Source organism: Ornithorhynchus anatinus, chromosome 19, assembly GCF_004115215.2.
Source record: "Ornithorhynchus anatinus isolate Pmale09 chromosome 19, mOrnAna1.pri.v4, whole genome shotgun sequence".
In the NCBI taxonomy this organism is placed as follows: Eukaryota; Metazoa; Chordata; class Mammalia; order Monotremata; family Ornithorhynchidae; genus Ornithorhynchus; species Ornithorhynchus anatinus.
Window position 1 is genome coordinate 5699023 of NC_041746.1, and position 22493 is coordinate 5721515.

Sequence of the window (22493 nt, forward strand, 5' to 3'; positions counted from 1 at the left end):
ATTAATGTCCGTTTACTTGTTTTGATGTGTATATATCTATAATTCTGCTTATATCGAGGCTATTGATGCTTCTTGTTTTGAGGTCTCTCTCCCCCCCTTCTAGACCATAAGACCGTTCTGGGCAAGGATTGTCGCTCTTTATTAATAATAATAATGTTGGTATTTGTTAAGTGATTACTATGTGTCAAGCACTGTTCTAAGCGCTGGGGAAATTAGGCAATTAGGATGTCCCACATGGGGCTCACAGTCTTAATCCCCATTTTACAGATGAGGGAACTGAGGCACAGAGAAGTTAGGTGACTTGCCCAAAGTTACACAGCTGACAAGTGGAGGAACTGGGATTAGAACCCACGACCTCTGACTCTCAAGTCCATGCTCTTTCCACTCAGCTATGCCGCTTTATTGCTGAATTGTACTTTCCAAGCGCCTAGTACAGTGCTCTGCACACAGTAAGTGCTCAATAAATACGAATGAATGAATGCACAGGCAGGCGCCAGCACCTGCGGATGAACAGTCCGCCAAGCAACAGTGCCAACTGGGGACCTTCCCAGTGCAGATTATTGTAATAAGCACTGGGGCATAGTACTCTGGAAGCACAGTGGTCAGGGGTTTGCACTTGCTTTCTCTTGAAACCCTCCCCTTGGAGCTGTTTTTCCTCCAGGCCGGGTTGATGGCCTCATGGCAGGATACTCAAGGGAAGGACATCATATACCCTATCTCCCCATGGCCATTTTTGCCTATCTTATCGGGGATATGAGCATATCAACTCAAGGTGTAAGCGCATATGGGCAGGGAGCATGTCTGTGAATTCTGTTATTTTGTACTCTTCCAAATGCTTCGGGTAGTGCCCTGCACATAGTAAGTGCTCAATAAATGCTATTGAATGAACTCTTCATTCATTCAACTGTATTTATTCAGTGTTTACACTATACATATCACTGTATTAAGCACTTGGGAGAGTACAATAAACAGATACATTCCCTGCCCACAAAGAGCTTACAGTCTGAGGGCAGGGGAGATGGGGGACACACAGGCATTAATATAAATAAATAAATTACAGATATGTATATAAGTGATGTGGGGCTGGGAGGGGGAAGAACAGCGGGAGGAAGTCAAGGTGACAGAGGGGAGCGGGAGAAGAGGGGTCTTAATCAGGGAAGGCCTTTTGGAGGAGATGTCCTTCAATACGGCTTTGAATGGAGGGAGAGTAATTATCTGTTGGATATGAGGGAGGGTGTTCTAGGCCGGAGGCAGAACTTGTCCAGTGGGTCAGTGGCGAAATAGATTCAAGGTCGGGTCCCCTGGCATTGTTTACCAGTGGTATTTGATCAAAACAGGGCCAGGACTGGAAATTTAGTGGGAATTTATTGTTGCTTATCTTAAAGTAAGTATTGAATATTGTGCGCTCTGATTACATGTGGTTGCTGTACCAACTGCATACATGGAAGCCCTGCATTGCATAGAGTTGAGCTGGCCTTGGATAGTAAACTCTGCCCATTAACCACTGCTCCCAACTAGTGCTAGCAGAAGTGCTAACAAACTTGTCTCTGACATGGCCGTTTGAACACAATGCAGAGTCTGTGACATTTTCTTTGACGGGACTAAGTCCTGCCACTCCAGACCTCAGATGAAGCTGGAATCCACTGAGGTGGTGGTGGAGGACCTCTTGGAGTGTTTCTGATTTACAGAACCAGAAATCCATCCTTGTTCTGCAAGCAAGAATTCTGCTGTTCTCAAGGCAAGTTGGTGGATCAGGGTCTAACTCCTTATTGCTTATGTACTTATACCCAGACAGAATTCTTTTGAATGTTTTATTTATTCAGTTTCATTCTGGCATTGCACTCCTACTTTATCCTTGTTCTTTTTACCATTTGTTAATCATTTTTGTCTGCCTTCCCCTTTGTTTATAAGCTTGAGAACAGAGAATGTAGGTTTTGTTTCTAAGGCACTCTTCCAAGTTCTTGAAACAGTGCTGTGTACTCATTAGCTGCTTACTATAAACCATTGACTGATTAGGGGAAGAGGGTCCAAAGATGAGAAATCTGGAAGAATTCCCAAGCCAGGGGATCTTCAAGGCCCCAGATTGGCTCCTGTTGCTCTCTCCACCTATAAGAGTTTTGGAGTATAAAAATGACTAGACACATCTAATACTGGTAAGAAAAGTCATTAATTTATTAGCCCTTCACAAAGTGCTTAGGGAGTAATGGGCTTTTGATTTGCCGAAAACAAGATGGATGAGTTGAATGTCAGGATAGCTAAATTAGAGGGAAGGAAACCACTCAGAGCCCGGATTTCCATGTTTCAATTTTGCTGTCACTCAGTTGTGCTATCTGCAAGGATTACATTGGAAATACAATAGCTTGAAACAGACTGGTCAAAAAACAGTAAGTACAGAGTGCTTTCAAATTCTGTGCCCCACACAACAGTCATACAAATCATAACACACCTAAAACCTAATGCTTTCACTCAAATCCAGTCTGTTTGGGGGGGGAAGATGTGGCCCAGTAATTTTGAATAGCCCTAAAATTCAGCCATGTTGGCCCAAGTCTGACTACTAATGAAGTGGTGATATTTTTCTCCAGAAACCTCACCAACAGATTTGACCCCTGAGGGCCTCTTAAGATAGTTGTTATCAATGTTTACTGTGCAGTGAAAGCAGAAATTATCATGAGGCTTCAAGAATCTTCCCACAGCTGGACTTGGCATATACAGTCAGCTCAACTAGAAACTGCAAAATTCTCTTCGAATCTGTACTAAGGGGATATATATGTCCAATAATGAATTTCGTCCTTTAACTTGTGTAACCCTTGCTCTTTTTCCAAAGCGTTTTTACATTACTCATCTCATTTTGGAGAAGCAGCATGGCTCAGTGGAAAGAGCACAGGCTTTGGAGTCAGGGCTCATGAGTTCGAATCCCAGCTCTGCCGCTCGGCTGTGTGACTGTGGGCAAGTCACTTAACTTCTCTGTGCCTCAGTTCCCTCATCTGTAAAATGGGGATTAAGACTGTGAGCCCCACGTGGGACAACCTGATTCCCCTATGTCTACCCCAGTGCTTAGAACAGTGCTTGGCACATAGTAAGCGCTTAACAAATACCAACATTATTATTATTATTTTGTCCCTTCAACACTGCTTTCAGGCAGGGAGAGAACAAAAGTTACTTTGGCTTCACTCCTATTTCAATTAGGACTTCAGGTGACCCATTGACCATAGTCATCCTGGGGTTTCAATGGGAGAGGAATGACAAAACTCATCAGCTCCTCTCCCAGCTCCCATTAAATAACATTAGCCCTTCCTGGGCAATTCTTTTCCATTATTAATACATACACAGGAGAACCAGTGTATATTTCACTGAGTGATAAGGCCCATTACTTCTAGAAGGTATTCATCTGGACTTGGAAAATACAAAGAGCAGCTTCTTTTTCTCTCAGTCACTCCACCAAAAAATAGGGGGAACACTTGGGGTTCAGATTAAAGAAAAGGCAAATATTTTGCTTATAGCAGCCTTCTACATTACTTGCAGTAAAGTTATCAAAGCCTTCAAGGCCAACTTTTGTTTTTTTGGAATACTTCATTGACTTTGCCTGTTGACCACTCTTCCCTCATTACCTTCAGTTTCAAGGACATATTTTTCAACTCTGAGCACAAGCAGATGATATTAACTTAAAGAAGGGAAAAACAGGATGGTGACCCAAGAGACTGATTTCTAGAGAAGGGGAATTTGATAAAAGGTATTCTGGAAAAATGGAATTTCTCTGTAGTAAATCATAACAGGTGGAAAAAAACTAGCAAACTACTGCCCGTAAGTATAGTTTCCAGAAAAGTCAGTTCACCTTCAGCCAACCTAAAACTGATGCTTTAAAAGTGTCAGTTTGTAGATAAATGGTACACTGCAATATTTTAAAATGATTTTAAAATGTATAAATCCTCAACCACTTTTTCCTTTGAAATTAGTTGCTGTTCAAATTGAACTTCAATGATTGAATGTAGTTTGTACCAAGTGATCTTTTCAAGATCTGAAGATTTGGCAGAGGGAGGGGAAAGATAAAAAGGAACTCACTGACCCCAGCTACCTATTAAAATAATTTCAAATTACACTTCATAGTAGAAATAGCATTATCTAGGACTGGAGGAAAGAGGAGAGGGAGAAGTAAAAAATGAGAAAAATCTTGCTATACAGAAAAATTATGTAAATGACCAATTAAAACTGGAAGTATAAAGTATAAGTTTGGGACTCTATGAATCTTTCATTCATTCGTATTTGAGTACTTACTGTGTGCAAAGCACTGTACTAAGTGCTTTCAGATCAAATCTACTCAGTTTACTGTACACAAGAAATCACAAACTGCTGAAAAATGAAAGACTTCAGTAAAAGCATTAGAATGTCATGTATTGAATATTTTTATTGGCTTATCTCTTTGAAACATGCCAAACTCCTAAGGCTAATAAATACTATAGCATTTTGAACAAGAATAATTTAAATGGGAATTTTCAAAACCAAAACACATTTCTTACTTGGACCAATTTCTCTTAAGATAAATTAATTTTATTTGATGTTACCAAAAAAAAAGTCAGATGGTATTTTCCTCTAATTCAACTACATACCACAATTATAGGAGGGCCATGATTTTAAAGTCTTGATACAGAAAAAGATTAACAAAGGAAAAAATGCAGTAACAGGAGCTTCATTTCAACTCAACTCCTCAGTTCTTTGATGCTTCCTGTAGGCATTACAAATGGGATAGTTTCAGCCCATTTTTAAGAGGACAGCGTGGACATTGAGACTTTATCCTGGATTCAAAGTTATAACTCATTATTACTCTGAGCCTGACACTCTAGGTATTGATATTTTAAGGTTACAGTACAATAGTCTGTGTGTGTATGGAAAGGTTAGGGTAAAGAATTACTTTACATAAATGCCTTTAGAGTTTTTAGAATATTTGGGACTGCACCACATTATTGGGAATACTTAGATCTAGTTTTTTTTAATATTTCATAGAATCATATATTGTGTTCTACGAGTTTATATTTAAAGAGAAACACATTTGATCAAAATGGAATGAATAAGCACATCTAGCCATTTTAAAGGATGGCTGAAATTTCTCAAAGGAATAAATCTGGTTCATCATCCTTCCAAGTTAGTAGACTGCAAGCTTACAACAAAAAATAGTTACAAATTTTTGTGCCACATCAACTTGTCCATGGAGGATACGTTTCCTGCTCAAATTTCAAAAATAAATAGAGGCTTTCAACTGAAAGCATACAGTTTTATAGCATATTTTATACCATACAGTTTTACAGTTTTTATTCTATGGAAGAGTCTGAAAGTTAAAAAAACAAAACCGCTCTCCACTTTTCAACAACCTAGTTTTCTGTCCCAACATATTGTTTAATTCAAGTGATATTCTCTTCTCAAAAAACACAAACTGCAGAGCTTTCATTTTAATTCAGTCCGTTTCCATGGCAGCACTGCGGGACTCCTTGGCTACCATAAGTCGCATTAGTTGACTGTGGAATTTCTCAATCTTCTTTACATCTTGGGCCTGGTCCGTTCTATACAGCAGACACTGTCACAAAATTTAAAAGCATATATTAACAAGAGGTCAGGTTTTCATCCTAAGTGGCATTTAAAATTGACAGAGTAACTTTGCTACATACAGTAGAATCTTGCATAGATTGAGTTGCTCAACAGAATTTAAACATAACCAGCTAACCCTCAGCCCCACAGTTCTCAAAAGAAAAGGGGATTCCCTGTCTTGGGTTGTTTGCCCATAGCTTCCCAAAGGAGAGCTCTGCACGCAGTAAGCGCTTAATGAATACTATGATTACTTCTGCCTCGAGGAAAGTGTTTGTGCAACCCTGTCCTCTCTAAGGTCACCCAGAAAGCAGCATGGCCTAGTGGATAGAGCCCGGGCCTGGGAGTCAAAAGGACCTGGGTTCTAATTCCAGCACAGCCACTGTGTGACTGTGGGCAAGTCACTTAACTTCTCTGTGCCTCAGTTCCCTCATCTGTAAAATGGGGATTAAGACTGTGAGCCCCATGTGGGACAACCTGATTCCCCTGTGTCTACCCCAGCGCTTAGAACAGTGCTCGGCTCATAGTAAGCGCTTAACAAATACCAACATTATTATTATTATTGTCTGCTGTACCCTTAAATGACTTGATATTCAGCCCACCCTCCATCCCACAGCACTTACTAACACCTGTAATTTATGTATATTAATGTCTGTTTCACCATCTAGGCTATAAGACTGTAAAGATCATTGTGGACAGGGAACACCTATCAACTCTACTGTATTGTACTCGCTCAAGTGCTCAGTACAGTGCTCTGCACACAATAAGTGCTCAATAAATACCATCGATTGTTTGCTGTTTGCAACAGGTAGGTATAAGTCAAAGTTAACTGTGAACTGTTCCTGCTGTACAAAACTGCAGGGAGAGAGGGAGAACCATTTCCTGTTTGGCATTCAGAATCATCACTGATTAGCTCCCTAAAGATAGCCAGTTGACACAGTCACGCAACCAGAAAAAGGGATGGTCATGCATGTATATGGCATCACGTGCAATAGACATTCGCATGGACTTTTATCCCCCTGTTTGTCTCTGCCCAGCCTGATCCTGGGCAGTAGTGACTCTACATTAACCAGAATTTTTGACTAATCAACACATTCCTTTCCCAGTCTGTCATACCACAAAGCTTTCACTGTGATCCCAGCTCTGAGCACATAGTAAGCACTTCAGAAAAGCCCATAATTATTAAACATTCTTCAGGACATGAAAAATCCAGTATACTGTATAAAGGATGGAGGGTGATCAATTTGACAGAATTCACTCAGACTTCACCTTGTTCAACAAACTCTCTCCACTAAATGGAATCAAGCCTTCACCATCTGAAACAAAACTATTAGCAGGTCAGGTCTTTCAGGGCAGAAATTGATTCAAGTATTATTCCTTTTTTAAAAAAAGGTATTTGCTAGGCAATATGTGCCAGGCACTGTACTAAGCACTGGGTAGATCCAAGGTAGCCAGGTTGGAAAAAGTCCCTGTCCCCCATGGGGCTGACTTAATCCCTATTTGACAGATGGGGTAACTGAGGCACAGGAAGAGAAGTATTTTGCCCAGTCATCTAGCAGACAATGGCAGAGCTGAGATTAGAAGCCAGATCCTCCAACTCCCAGGCCTGGGCTCTTTCCGCTAGGCCATGTTGCTTCCAGCAGCATGCAAAATAAACGCGGTTGTCCAGCAAATGGTGAAGCTGGAGTAAGTGAAACTGGCAAAAAAGCAAAGCCAACAATATACATAGCTGCTGCTCTCCTGCTAGGAGTCAACAAGATGGAGAATTTATAATCCTTGGCAGCTGCTGCAAACCTCAATATAACTGGCATCTGAGATGTGGTGGAGGGAAGAAAGCCGAGAGGGAACAGTACTTCCTTGCAGAGGTACCAATTTTCCATTTTGAGCTTGGGGGACAAACAAGAGCAGGGATTTTAGAGAGAGATGAGAATTAGGAGAGAGCTAATACATCAGAAAGCCACCATCTTGGGTCTTTAGCCCCAATTGGGAATTCTCTGGATTTGTCACAGACCTAGGATGAGCAAGTCTAGGAGACCAGCTCAGAAAACTGAGGGGGGGGGGAACAGGACACGCACTGCCCCATCATCCCACTACAGTGGGCATGCCACTGGGGTCCTCCTAGATAAAAATTCCAAATTTACACAAAACTGTGTAGTAGGACTGCTCTACAGACCACCTGCTCACGGTAAGGACTGTGAGCAAGCGTGGTTAGAGGCTGAAGAAGCTGGAAAACTAAGGCAAGCTCTACTAGTGGGAGATGTAATTTTGCATGAGAGTAATGATTAACACAAGTAAATCTCAAAAGTTATACAGTGCACTCAAAATTTATACTTACAACTAAATCATCTGTTACTTTGATACAAAGATTGCCATCAGCATGTCTATACTTCAGAACCACACGTGCCTGAAATAAGAACACAATTTAGAAGTGGAAAGTCAATATTATTCTTGGGGAATCTGGCATCAACAAAGTAGATTAACAAAGATTTCCTGGGTATCAACAGATTATTAAAATCAAAACTTCTACAGAAATCTTCCTGCATTTATGCTATTTGAATGAGGTGAATTATAGTTTTTTTTCCTCATTTTGCTCTATTAAAGTGCTCTAATTACTTCATTATCCTTTTAGAGAGAGAGAGAGTGTGTGTATGTGTTTATGTGTTTTTCTTGCAGATTACTGTTTCTGGGGAAGATTCAGAGCCAAACACAATATCATTTCCAAGGCCAGCACTGAATACAGTGGCAAGAAAGATAGGAATACTACACTATGGGAGTTAAAGAAACAGTTTGGAGATATGTACTGTTTTACTTGGCTGCTGCTTCAGGGAAGGGGGCATGTAATATCTGATTTCATTATTTGGGAGGGCGTGTATTGCATGGTCCAATAGATTTGCTTATCTATTAATTTTAAATATATTCTCACATTACCTTGACAAAGACGACACCCAGATTTATTTTGTCTACAAAGGAAAAATGAGAACACCCACCTGGAAAGGCTGAAATCAAGCCAAAAAACAACCACCCTGTTCCATTTAGGTGTAAACAAGCCCTTTATAATTTCATCCATCAAATTTCTAAAGTTCCACTTCATGTCGAGTTTGTCAGCTTTGGCACATCTCTGTGGCTTGGTGAAAAATTTGTGGCTCTATCTACATGGATGAATGAGTGGCATGTAGATCTGTCTCCCTGCTGGGTTTCTTGAAGGGAGGCACGCATTCTCCTGGAAAGAGCATGAACTTGGGAGTCAGGAGTCCAGATTTCCAATTGCTCTACAACTGGCCTGCTGTGTGACCTTTGGCAAGTCATTTATTCTTTCTGGGTCTGTTTCCTCAGCTGTAAAATGGGAATAAGATACCTGCTCTCCATACCTCAGGCTGTGAGCCCCTGTGTGGAACAGGGACTGTACCTGGCCTGATTCTCTTGTATCTACCCCAGTGCTTAGTTTCTCAAAGCTTCAAAGAGAAATAAGGCCATGAGTTCCAATTCTCTTTGCTAAATTGCTGGGAATGGAGTAAATGAGGAGTGAGGGCATCTACTTGGGACTACTGAATTGGTCCAGGGTAGGAAGGCTGGGGCAGTGATGATTTTGACAGCTGAACTTCTAGAAAGGATAGATGCACTCTGATGAAAAACCCTGGAATAGAAAACTGGCCACTGCCTCTGTTCTATGAGCCAGATAAGCCTGAAACTTTGCTTCAGGGGATGGAAGTAATCTTTATTGCTGTATTGTACTTTCCCAAGTGCTCAGTACAGTGCTCTGCACTCAGAAATCGCTCAATATGACTGAATGAATAATACTGCAGTATTTGCTATGTGCCAAGGACTGTGTTAAATGCATGGGGCGGCTCAGTCTAAAGGGGAAGGATAACATGTCTTAGACCCATTTTTACAGAGTAGGAAGCTGAACTACAGAGAAGTAACTTGCTCAAGGTCACAGAAGACAAATGTCAGAGCCAGGATTAAAACCCAGGTCTCTTGACTCCCTGGCCTTCTACGCTTGGGAAAAGTTGTGGGGATGTGGTGGTGACAGGAAAGTGTAAGAAGCTATTAGAGGGTAGCTCCTAAAACATTCCCCTACCCAGCTTCCCCTCATCTCTTTCTATGCACTTGTCTGTGTACCCCTTATGCATGTTTATACTCACCCCAGCCCCAAATCACTTATTTACAGATCCTTAAATTATACTGCCTCCCCCTGTAGATGGCAAGCTCCTTCTGGACAGGAACCAACTCTACTGTATTATATTTTCCCAACCAATAAGTACAGTGCTGTGCACACAGTAAGTACTCAAAGACCATTGATTGATTGAGGAACCATACATTTGGGCTCAAACTTCGGGGCACTAGCTTGGGACTCACTAAAGGACTGAATCCCTGGGAGGATCTCTTATCTGATGCCTGTGGCTCAAGGAGTCAATCAGTTTTCCTATCTCATCTTCCTGATTTCCTCTTACAATCCAGCACTCTATCATCACTCCTTAACACCGATCTGCTCACTGTACCTCGATCTCGTCTCACCACGGACCCTTCGGTCCATGTTCTGCTTCTTCACTCGTTCACTCAGTCGTGTTTATTGAGCACTTAATGTGTGCAAAGCATTGTACTAAGAGCTCGGGAGAGTACAATGTAACAACAGACACATTCCTGCCCACAATGAGCGCTCAGTCTAGAGCTGGCCCAGAAATCCCTCCCCACCCCTCGATCTCTACAGTCTATTGCTCTTTGTGGGCGGTGAATGTATCTGCTTATTGTTGTGTTGTACACTCCCAAGCGCTTAGTAGAGTGCTCTGCACATGGTAAGAGCTCAATAAATACGGTTGAATTAACTGAGCCCTTACTGAATGCAAAACACTGTAGTTAAGCGCTTAGAATACAATATAGATGACAGACCACAGCTCTCCCCACCTTCAAAGCAGCATCGCATAGTGGATAGAGCACGGGTCTAGGAATCAGAAGGCTTCTAATTCCAGCTCCACTGCTTGTCTGCTGTATGACTTTGGGCAAGTCACTTCTCTGGGCCTCAGTTACCTCATCTGTAAAATGGGGACTGAGACTGTGAGCCCCATATGGGACAGGGTCTGTATCCAACTTCATTTACTTGTATCCACCCCAGCGCTTAGTACAGTGCCTGGCATACAGTAAGTGCTTAACACACACCCTCATTATTAAAGCCTTATTCAAGTCATCTCCTCCAAGAGGCCTTCCCCGATTAAGCCCTCCTTTTCCCTATTCCCTCTGCCTTCTGTGTCACCCTAGTACTTGGATCAGAACCCTTTAAGCACCTCTTAATTCACCTCTCCTCAGCACTTGTATCCATCAATTATTTATTTTAATGTCTGCCCACTCCCCTTCAGTTACTTCATCTGTAAAATGGGAAGTAAGCCTGTGAACCCACGTGGGACAACCTGATTTGCTTGTATCCACCCCAGCGCTTGGAACAATGCCTGATGCATAGTAAGTGCTTAAATACCATAATAATATTATTATTATTACAGACCGTAAGGTCCTTGTGGACAGGGAACGTGTCGACCAACTCCGTTGCATTACACTCTCCCAAGTGCTCAGTACACTGCCGTGCATCCAGTAAGCACTCAGTACGTATCACGGATTGACTGAGAAGCAACGTGGCTTAGTGGAAAGATCCCAGGGTTGGGAATCAGGAGGTCATGGGTTCTAATTCATTCAATAGTATTTAATAATAATAATAATGTTGGTATTTGTTAAGCGCTTACTATGTGCAGAGAACTGTTCTAAGCGCTCGGGTAAACACAGGGGAATCGGGTTGTCCCACGTGGGGCTCACAGTCTTAATCCCCATTTTACAGATGAGGGAACTGAGGCACAGAGAAGTTAAGTGACTTGCCCACAGTCACACAGCTGACAAGTGGTAGAGCTGGGATTCGAACTCATGAGCCCTGACTCCAAAGCCCGTGCTCCTTCCACTGCACCACGCTGCTTCTCTGAGCGCTATGTGCAGAGCACTGAACTAAGCGCTTGGAAATCCCAGAGCCGACCCATGTCAGCTGTGTGGCTTTGGGCAAGTCCAATCACCTCTCTGTGCCTCAGTCACCTCATCTGTAAAATGGGGATTAAGACTGGGAGCCCTACGTGGGACCCGATTACCCTGTATCTCCCCCAGCGCTTAGAACAGTGCTTTGCACATAGTAAGCGCTTAACAAATACCATTATTATTACTTCACTTCTCTGGGCCTCAGTTACCTCATCTGGAAAACGGGGATTAACTGTGAGCCTCACGTGGGACAACCCGATGACCCTGGATCTCCCCCAGCGCTTAGAACAGTGCTTTGCACATAGTAAGCGCTTAACAAAGAGAAGCAGCGTGGCTCAGTGGAAAGAACACGGGCTTTGGAGTCAGGGCTCATGAGTTCGAATCCCAGCTCTGCCACTTGTCGACTGTGTGACTGTGGGCAAGTCACTTAACTTCTCTGTGCCTCAGTTCCCTCATCTGTAAAATGGGGATTAAGACTGTAAGCCCCACGTGGGACAACCTGATTCCCCTATGTCTACCCCAGCGCTTAGAACAGTGCTTGGCACATAGTAAGCGCTTAACAAATACCAACATTATTATTATTCTTTGTGCCTCAGTTACCTCATCTTTAAAATGCGGATTAACTGTGAGCCCCACTTGGGACAACCTGAAGACCCTGTATCTCCCCAGCGCTTATAACAGTGCTCTACACATAGTACGCGCTTAAATACCAACATTATTTTTCTCTGTGCCTCAGTTACCTCATCTTTAAAATGGGGATTAACTGTGAGTCCTACCTGGGACAACCTGATGACCCTGTATTTATCCCAGCACTTAGAACAGTGTTCTGCACATAGTAAGCACTTAAATACCAACATTATTATTATTCTCTGTGCCTCAGTTACCTCATCTGTCAAATGGGGATTAACTGGGAGCCCCACCCCGGACAACCTGTTTACCTTATATGTAGCCCAGCGCTTACAACAGTGCTCTGCACGTAGTAAGCGCTTAAATACCAACATTATTATTATTACCACGGTTTGACTGCATGAGAAGGGGTCGGGGATCCGAAGGCGGCTCCGGTTTTACCTTCATGGGGTCGGCGAGGTAGAGCTTCTCGGCGGCGCGGCTGAACTCCTCCCAGGTCTGGTACTGCGGCATGGCGACGGGGGCCCAACCAGTCCCGCCTCAGCGCTCGCCTCGCTGCGGCAAGATGGCGGCGGCACCCCGCCAACAACGCCCCGGCCCATTGGACGGCGCCCGGCCGGTCCCGACCAATCGGCAGGCGGCATGTAGACCGAGGGGGGGCGATGAGGGAGGGGGGACTGCGCCCCCTACAGGCCGGGCGGCGCTGAAAGCTCTCTCCTCTGGTAAACGCGAGGGCCCCAATCCAGTCATTCATTCAATAGTAATAATAATGTTGGTTTTTGTTAAGCGCTTACTATGTGCCGAGCACTGTTCTAAGCGCTGGGGGAGATACAGGGTCACCAGGTTGTCCCTCATGAGGTTCACAGTGAATCCCCATTTTACAGATGAGGGAACTGAGGCCCAGAGAAGTGAAGTGCCTTGCCCACAGTCACACAGCTGACAAGTGGAAGAGCCGGGATTCGAACCCATGACCTGTTGCTATTTCTTAAGCGCTTACCATGTGCAGAGCACTGTGCATCCCCTTGATTCTATTTATTGCTGTTGTTTTAATGAGATGTACATCCCCTTGATTCTATTTATTGCTATTGTTTTAATAAGATGTACATCCCCTTGCTTCTATTTATTGCTATTGTTTTAATGAGATGTACATCCCCTTGATTCTATTTATTGCTAATGTTTTTGTCTGTCTCCCCCAGTTAGACTGTAAGCCCGTCAATGCGCAGGAATTGTCTCTATCTGTTGCCGATTTGTACATTCCAAGCGCTTGGTACAGTACTCTGCACATAGTAAGCGCTCAAAAAATACTATTAAATGAATGAATGAACTGTTCTAAGCACTGGGATAGATACAGGGTAATCAGGTTGCCCCAGATGGGGCTCACAGTTAATCCCCATTTGACAGATGAGGTAACTGAGGCACAGAGAATAATAATAATAATGTTGGTATTTAAGTGCTTACTATGTGCAGAGCACTGTTCTAAGCGCTGGGGGAGATACAGGGTAATCAGGTTGTCCCAGGTGGGGCTCCCAGTTAATCCCCATTTGACAGATGTGGTAACTGTGAGCCCCACTAATGATAATAATAATGTTGGTATTTGTTAAGCGCTTACTATGTGCAGAGCCCTGTACTAAGCGCTTGGAATGTACAATTCAGCAACAGATAGAGACCACCCCTGCTCAATAACGGCCTCAGTCTCCTGCCCCCTCTGCCCCCTCTTTTCCCCAGCCCTGGGCAAGGCAACAGCCACTAGACTGCTGTGTGACCTCAGGTAAGTCACTTGACCTCTCTGAACCATCCCTACCTCATCTGGGGAATAGAGGACAGACTGGTTTTCTGGGGAATAGAGGGTGGTAAGAGGACAGACTGGTTTTCTGGGAAATAGAGGGTGGTCAGAGTACAGAATAGTTTTCAATTGGCCACCTGGTTCTGGATCCAAACGGTTTTATGTCCTTTGTGTTTTTGGTGACAGCTGTTTCCACCGTGGCTCCCCCTGTTAAGTTATTGGGAGAGGAGACGAGGAAAGGGACAGGCAAAGGCTCTGGAGGAATGCTTTGAATCTGCCCTTTCCTCGCTTTCCAAAATACCATTAAGCTGACCCACGCGTGTATCACAGCCTACCTTGACTACTGCATCAGTCCTGTCTTTTCCCTACTCCAGTCCATACTTCACTGTGCTACTTGGATCACTTTTCTAAAAAACTGTTCTGTCCATGTCTCCCCACTCCTGCAGAATCTTCAGTGGTTGCCCATCAAATAAACTCCTCATTGACATTAAAGCCCTTAATCAGCTCTCCCCCTCCTATCTTACCTCACTGATTTCCTACTACAACCCAGCATGTTCACTTCACTCCTCTAATCCCAACCCACTCACCACACCATGATCTCCTCTAGCTTGCTGCCGGCCCCTTTGTATGCAAGAGACCATCACTCTCCAGATCTCCAGAATCAAGTGTAGCAGCGTGGCTCAGTGGAAAGAGCATGGACTTTGGAGTCAGGGCTCATGAGTTCAAATCCCAGCTCTGCCACTTGTCGGCTGTGTGACTGTGGGCAAGTCACTTAACTTCTCTGTGCCTCAGTTCCCTCATCTGTAAAATGGGGATTAAGACTGTGAGCCCCACGTGGGACAACCTGATTCCCCTATGTCTACCCCAGTGCTTAGAACAGTGCTCAGCACATAGTAAGCGCTTAACAAATACCAACATTATTAAGTGTAAAAAAAACAAAATTATTTTGCCCCCACGATGGTGTCTTGCACCCCCTCATGTCCCCTAACATGGCCCTAGCACTCTCCCGTCATTGATACTAGATCATTAGTGCCCACCTGGGCAGTAAATTATTCAAAATAGGATCCAAAATGTCTCAAATTAGTGCCAGGCCAGGGAGCATGCACCTGGAGCCAGTTTAGGGGAGATACAGGATGCAGCCCTAGGAACTAAATGATAATCTTACTCCTCTAGTAGCCCATGGGATGGCCCAGTCAATCAGTGGTATTTACTGAGGGTTTATCAGGTTCTGAGGGAGTATGATCCACCTTTTATTGCCCTCACAGAGCTGGCAACCATGAGTGTAGGTATCTGATTTCTTCTTCCCTAACATACTTGCCCTAGCCCGAGATCATTAAATAACCCAGTAACTCCCTTCCTGAAATTCCTCTAGGGCTGTAGAGAGAACCAAAGGTAAAAGAAAGGAGGGATCCAAGTGGCTACCCCTACAGACACTCGAGCGTCTTCTTGGTTCTGCCTGCACTGTGCCCTAACTCGCCTATTCTCCAGTGATAGAAATTGAAGCTTTTGACAAGACAGGCATTCTTTAATAGTATTAATTGGTTTATGTGGTATGCTTCCCAGATCTCCACTTTGCAACACCAAGGGCCCGGGGAAAGTCACCTGACATTCTAACAGGGGCCTCCTACAAGTGGTCTAACCCGGTAGATGCACCAGGAAATAGGAAGGTAAACCCCAGCAGCACTGGTGCAGAGAGAAGCAGTGTGGTGTAGGGGATAGAGCATAGGCCAGGGAGTCAGAAGGACATGTGTTCTAATCCTGACTCCACTTGTCTGCTGTGTGACCTTGGGTAAGTCACTTCATTCCTCTGGGCCTCAGTTGCCTTATCTGTAAAATGTTGATTGAGACTATGAGACCCATGTTGTCCAATTCGATTTGCTTATATCCACCCAGCGCTTAGTAAAGTGCCTGACATAGTAAGCACTTAAGTTTCATAACTACTATTATTATTAGTGGAGGCAATTACCCTGGACAGCTATGGCTTTGTGTGCAAGAATGCACTTGCTTTTAATGGCTCATGGCAACCAGCAGAGAGCAGCAATGCACTGATGAACCGAATCCTTAGTCTCAACCATTGAGGATTTTACCCCAAAACAATCCTTCCTATATTTCTTTTCAAATGCAACTTTTGGGAGATGTTTTCTTCCTCTAGAACTTCTGCTTCCCCAGCATCCTGGGGGGAGACTTGTTGGCTGTGGTTCTGTCTGTTTAGTGTTGTTTGGACTGCCAACATGTAGCAACCTGTCAGTCTACCTGCAGCTTGGTTAAGGAGAATAACACAGTGTGACCTTTCACCCAATCCCCATACACCTGCCCATGGCACGCAGTCATTCAATTAATGGCATTTATTGCGTGCTTACTGTGTGCAGAGCACTATATTAAGCATTTGGGGAAAGTACAACAGAGTTGGTGGGCATATTCCCTTCCCACAGGGAGGGAGGAGATAATAGAAATGAATTATGGACACAGTTGTTGGAAAAGGCATTGCATGCTGTTTGAAGAACAATCCTTTGCAGTATCTACCTAAAATGTGAAGTGAAGACCTCAGTTGTGTAAGTGAGTGTACTGTTGATTGAGTCAATAACTTCTTGGTTCCGAGGGTTAGAGCAATAGATCAGGGCACTAGGTTGGGATCTCAAGGTTTAAGCATCTATAAGAAAAGAATAGACAGCCCTCCCCTCATTAGCCATTCAAAAGAACCCCCTGAAAGCTGCTTTGGGAGATGACATGTCCTTAGAGGACCCTTCCAGTCTTCAGATTCTACGGTCCCATTAAAATCCTGATTGTTCTTTGATTTCTGACTTCCCGCAGCTGCTTCTTGCCCCTGTCCTCTCCTTCCTTACTGCACTGATCTTAACATCCTCTAGAGCAGGCACATCCAACTCCCAGACTGCAGAGTGTGTGACCCACTTTCAGTTTCTATGTGGCCCACAGGAGGAGACCAAGAGAAAGAGACACAGTCAAGGCCATTCCTATCCTACCTCTGCTCACCACTAGGCTTCTTGGTCCATACCAGAGGGGCCACTTCTTGCTCTATTATTCCTGGGACCAGGGAGTGGGGCACCCTGAAGATGTCTCCATCACCCTGGACATGACAGAGAGATGGCAACCAGAGGTGCTATCTTTTCAGTTTGAGCATGGAGGGGAAAAGGGGAAGCAGCAAGGCCTAGTGGATAGAGCATGTGCCTGGGAGTGACCCTGAGCAAGTCACTTAACTGCTCTGTGCCTCAGTTACCTCATCTGTTAAATGGGGATTAAGACTGGGAGCCCCATGTGGACCGTATGCAACCTGATTAGCTTGTATCATCCTTTGTGCTTAGTACTGTGCCTGGCCTCCAGTAAGCTCTAAGCAAATACTGTAAAAGTCAGTGGGGTATGGATTTTAGAGGGGATGAGGACAAGAGGAGACAGGATTCAAAGAGCTAATCAGTCTGAAAAACTCTGAGGATTTTGCTGCCCCAGTTGGAATCCCCTAGGTCTCACTAGAGATCTGGATGAGCAAGGTAGGGAATCTTGTTCAAATATCTGTGCTGGTGTTGTCCTCCTTGCCCCATAGAGAGGGCCCCTACACTTCCAATACTGGCCCAATTCTCCAGAAACAGAATATCTGCCAGACGTCAATACTGGTGGTCCAGTTCACCAATATCCTTTTCTTTTTTCTCCTTAAAAATAATGTTTGAGTTTCTGGTGTTTTTTCAAATTTATTAGTAGTTTGCAGCTGTTTTAAAATGTGTGCCCCCCCCGACCCCAGACTTTGACTGGTGCAGGTGAGAGTTTGAGCCTACTCTGTCTGCTATGCCCTCTTGCTGTCTTTCCATTCTCCCAAGCAGGCAGCTTGCTCCTTTCAGGTAAAGCAATAATAATAATAATTGTGGTTAAGTGCTTATTAAGGACTAGGCACTGGGCTAAGCACCGAGGTAGATACAGGATCATCAGATCAGATGATGTCAACTTGAAGAATTAAACCCCTTTGTTAACCACCCTGCCCCAAACTGTCTCTTGGTGATAGAGAGAAAGCCAGGACACCCAGGGTTTGAGACCCACCTCCCACTTCTGTGCAGCCACCTCTAACAGGGGCTCTGCAAAGCCTGAGAATGGCCCCCGCCCCTGGATGCATGGACCCGAGGCTACCCGGCCAGGAGGATTACACAGGTTCCTGACTTCTTTTTTTCATCTGAAACTGATTAAAGAGTTTTGAGAAACAAAAGTACTGTAACCGGAGGAAAAAAACAACAACGCTGGAGCTTTGTCTCTCTTCCCCGGGCATATTGAGCCCTGGCCCAGTGCCCACCGGGGCCTGGGGCCCACCACGGCCTGGGTCAGAACTTTACCGATCAGGTTCCCTGAGCCCCACACCCTGCGCCCTGTCAGCCTGGCCCGGACCACAGATGGTGCAGAATGGCTCCATTGTGCACAAGGCCAATCAAAACAGCACCATCTTTTGCTTTCAGCCTTCGGGGGATTCATTTAACCCCCAAGTCCCTGATGGGCGCTTCAATGGCAGCTGTTGTTGAGAATTAGTGTATCCTAGAACAGGGAGCGAGGAGAGCCTCCCATGTGGCAGTGCGGGCAAGGCAGGTATTGTGCCATTCAGTTCTCGGAAAGCAGCCAGCAGAGAGGGTGAGGCAGAAGGGAACAATCACCCAGTCACTCCATTAACCCAATTAGCAAACATTGGCAGGAAACCTCTCCGACTCCAAGAAGCACAATGGGGGAGATGGGGAAAGGGGACAAAGAGGGGGCTGGTGGAGAGGAGGGACAAAGACTAAATAAACTTGGATGAAGACTTGTGAGATGGAAAATATGAGTTGGATCATTTATTTTAAAGGGTTTTGAATGTGAAATGAGCCCTGGGGCTTGGGGGTGTTTGAATGAATTCATAAATCAAGGTGACTCAGAGCCCACTGTTCCCCTGGGGCCTCTGGGAAACCTCAGCGTGGTTTTTTGCACCCTAGTGAGGAAAGATGGTCGCTGTGTGTTCTTGGTGACTGGTCCCAGCAGGCCTGTTCCCAACAGTTGCTTTGTCTCTTGAAGTCAAGCCCTGGGCTAGTATATCACCAAGCCTAGAACTAGTGACTGCCAGTCCACCTGCTGCCTCAGTTTCTCTGTCCACAACTAACTTTCTCCTACCTAAAGCTTCTTCCTGTGGCTTAGGAGGGTAGGGAGACCATGTGGTCCAGTAGAGAGATGTGGGCTCTAAAAGTCCCTGTTTCCTCATCTGGAAAATTGGGGGAAATGATACCAGGCTCCCCACTTCACAGGGATGGGTGAGAATGCAATGAGATCACTGATATCAATCAGTCAATTAATAGTAGCTATTGATCCCCTACTCTGTGCAGAGCTTTGTCCTAAGCAATTAGGGAAATACAGTAGAGTTAAAAGACACAAACTCTACCCTCAAGGAGCTAACAGTCTTGCAGGGGAGATAGGGAGTCATTACAGACAGGAGAAAAAAGAGAATGGAAAAATCAAGATGTGGATGAGTAAGGGCTTAAGTAGTTGAGTATGTAAGTCTGTGTGCCAAAATGCTACAGTTGTGGTGTAAAATGCTGAAATGGTTGTTGTGGGATGACTTGGAGAGAAGGGGAATGATTCGGGAAAGACTTTGGAAAAATAAAATGGCTGTACAGAAAACAAGATATTATTCCAGGGTCCTGTGAGGAAGGGTGCTTAGAAACTTAGCCTTCAATTTTACTTCTCCCTCAGCTCGTAACAAGCAGGCAGCACTGTGTCCCGTACCCAGATACTTTCCGCAATGCCTTTATCTGAGCCATCTTTGTTTGGAAAAAGCATGAAAGAAAAGCCCTGCAATATGGAATGTTTATTTCCATCAAGCTTTCATCCAGCTCTTTCAAACATTAACCCTTACCCAGTGCTTAATTTGTCCTGGGAGAGGTGCCAGGGCACTAGAGAATGGCAAACAACGTTTCTCCCAGGACAGATCAGCCTCCTCCCAGATTTGGGGGAGAAGGGGTTGGAGGAGCAGGAGAGAGGAAGACAAGGAGGGGAAGTTGGGCAACGTCCAGCTGAGGGTGCAGCCACGTGCCTCTGGGGGCTCCTTGCTGACTCTGAGGCTACTGGTTCACTGGGGACCCTCCTTACCACCCTTCCAAAGCTAAAAGGTACCCGATCTCCAGAACAGGTCTCAGGGCTCTCCCAACATGTCCTGGGGCTGAGCCCTGGTCCCAGTTGAGCACTATCCTAGTACACTTACCTCCAGTTCAGTTGAGAGATGGTTGTGGTACAGGCCCAGAGGAGAAATCAAGGCTGCCCAACAGAGTAAAGTAGCCCCTCATTCTCTAATTTTCACCTTTGACCCAAACCTTTGCAGGTGGCTTCATCCAGAAGCTCAATAGTAGATTTAGTTTGCCTGGGAGGAAGTTTTCTGGCTTTTGCAGCAAAACAAAGAGGATCCAAGGGTCATTGTTTCCATTTCCAGAATTGCTAGAGATCTAATAATAATAGTAATGATATCTGTGGTATTTGTTAAGCACTCACTATGTTCCAGGCACTGTTTTAAGCACTGGGGTGGATACGAGTAAATTGGGGTTGGACATTATCCCTGTACCACATGGGGCTCAGTTTGAATCCCTGTTTTACAAATGAGGTAACCGGTACAGAGAAATTAAATGACTTGCCTAAGGTCACACAGTAAACAAGTGGTGGAGGGGACATTAGAACTCAGGTCCTTCTGAGTCCCAGGCCCATATTCTATCCACTAGGCCATGCTGCCTCTCATCTCCAAGTCTTCTTCCAAAGTTACCTCACATCCAGCAGTGGAGATTTGCTCAGTGATCCGAACAAGTCACTTGAAAAGAACATGGGTTTTCCCAGCCATTAAAACAAGGTGCAGGTGAAACTGGATACACTGAAGCAAAGCCCAATCAGGAGTCTTTCAGGGCTCTACATGCACTCAGTCATGATGATGGTAATGATGGAGCCTCCCATCAAGAATAGCTGCGCCTCAGTCCTCAGACTTTGAGACCAAAAAGCAGTGTAAAGGAACAGATTATAGTGCTTTAAACTCTGTGAGGGCAGGGATCATTTCTACATACCCTATTATACTCTGTCAACCACTCAGTATGGACAGTAAGCACTCGATAAACGGCATTAATTGATTACTTGTAGTTTGTACAACACCATCTCCATTCTCTCATCCCCATCAGTTGTGTTTCCACCGTCAAAGAACGCAACAACCGACAAGGTAGGTGGTGGTACATCCCACACTGGAAACTGTATTAAAGGTCTTTTTTACTTTTTATGGATAGGACCCATTTATAGTCCAAGTGACCTCACTTTAGTACCAATGCTGAGTCATAGCACCATATCCCAGTAGATGTTATCTTGGTAGCTGATGCCCATGTCAACCAGCTATTTTTCAGGGATTCCTGCTGAGCCCAAACTACCTCATGGAATGCCCTGGGTTGCTCTTTGCTCAGAAACCTTCATCACCGATGGCAGAGCCCCATCAGGGCTTCCCCTACTTGCAAAATCGAACCTGGAACTCGGGTTTCTTCTCATTGGGCTAAGAGGGGGTTTACTACAGACACACACATTCATTGGCATGTAGATATAGAAAATTTCCTTCCCATTCATTCATTCAATTGTATTTCTTGGGTGCTTACTGTGTGCAGAGTACCGTACTAAGTGCTTGGGAAAGTACATGGCTCAGTGGAAAGAGCATGGGCTTTGGAGTCAGGGCTCATGAGTTCGAATCCCAGCTCTGCCACTTGTCGGCTGTGTGACTGTGGGCAAGTCACTTAACTTCTCTGTGCCTCAGTTCCCTCATCTGTAAAATGGGGATTAAGTCTGTGAGCCCCACGTGGGACAACCTGATTCCCCTATGTCTACCCCAGCGCTTAGAACAGTGCTCGGCACATAGTAAGCGCTTAACAAATACCAACATTATTATTATTATTATTACAATACAACAATAAACAGTGACATTCCCTGCTCACAACGAACTTGAAGGGAATACCACTAATAGTGTGAACCACCTCTAACTATCTGGGTGGTTGTGGCTGAAGAGACCTAAGCCTGACCACTAGTGTTCTCTGTACCATTACACACAGATACTATTGTAGTTTGCAGCTTTCACTTGGAAAATCACTGATGTTTTCAGTCAGTCAATTAATGCTATTTATTGAGTGCTTACTGTGTGCAGAACATTGAACTAAGCACTTGGGAGAGTAAGTAGTAAATACAGTATAATTGATAGGCACGATCCCTGCCCTGGAGGAGTTTACAGTCTGTGTTTTCATCTCTGCCTGTGAGTCTGTCTTTTACGGGCCAAGGAGCAGGAGATGGATGGCCCTGGAGAAGAAAGACCATGGACTGGGGAATATTTTTTAAAAGGAGCAGGAATTTTTATGCCTTTTCACATTAAAAATAATGTCTAAAATACAGTAAGGACAAATAACCATGTCATTATTTTAAATTAAACTGCTCTGGCATGATTTAAAATAAGACTGTGGCCCTTCTCACGATAGCATATATCAAAACT

The 22493-nt window shown here is 44.5% G+C and overlaps 1 protein-coding gene across 1 annotated transcript; it reads right to left on the minus strand.

Moving 5' to 3' along the window:
• Positions 1 to 4376: 4376 nt before the first annotated feature.
• Positions 4377 to 12771, minus strand: SRP9 (signal recognition particle 9). Its single transcript, XM_001514315.6, has 3 exons — positions 12649 to 12771; positions 7910 to 7978; positions 4377 to 5566 (listed from the first exon to the last, which is right to left on the minus strand). The coding sequence occupies exons 1-3, from the start codon at positions 12718 to 12720 to the stop codon at positions 5447 to 5449; spliced, it is 261 nt and encodes an 86-aa protein (XP_001514365.1). The 5' UTR covers positions 12721 to 12771; the 3' UTR covers positions 4377 to 5446.
• Positions 12772 to 22493: the final 9722 nt, after the last annotated feature.

What these genes read in the sequence shown, in the direction of transcription:
- SRP9 (XM_001514315.6), bottom strand. Translation starts at nt 12,720, where the DNA reads ATGCCGCAGTACCAGACCTGGGAGGAGTTCAGCCGCGCCGCCGAGAAG. An exon ending in ACCTCGCCGACCCCATGAAG is followed by an intron (nt 7,979 to 12,648) that starts GTAAAACCGGAG and finishes TTCTTATTTCAG; the next exon opens with GCACGTGTGGTTCTGAAGTA. An exon ending in AAGTAACAGATGATTTAGTT is followed by an intron (nt 5,567 to 7,909) that starts GTAAGTATAAAT and finishes ATTTTGTGACAG; the next exon opens with TGTCTGCTGTATAGAACGGA.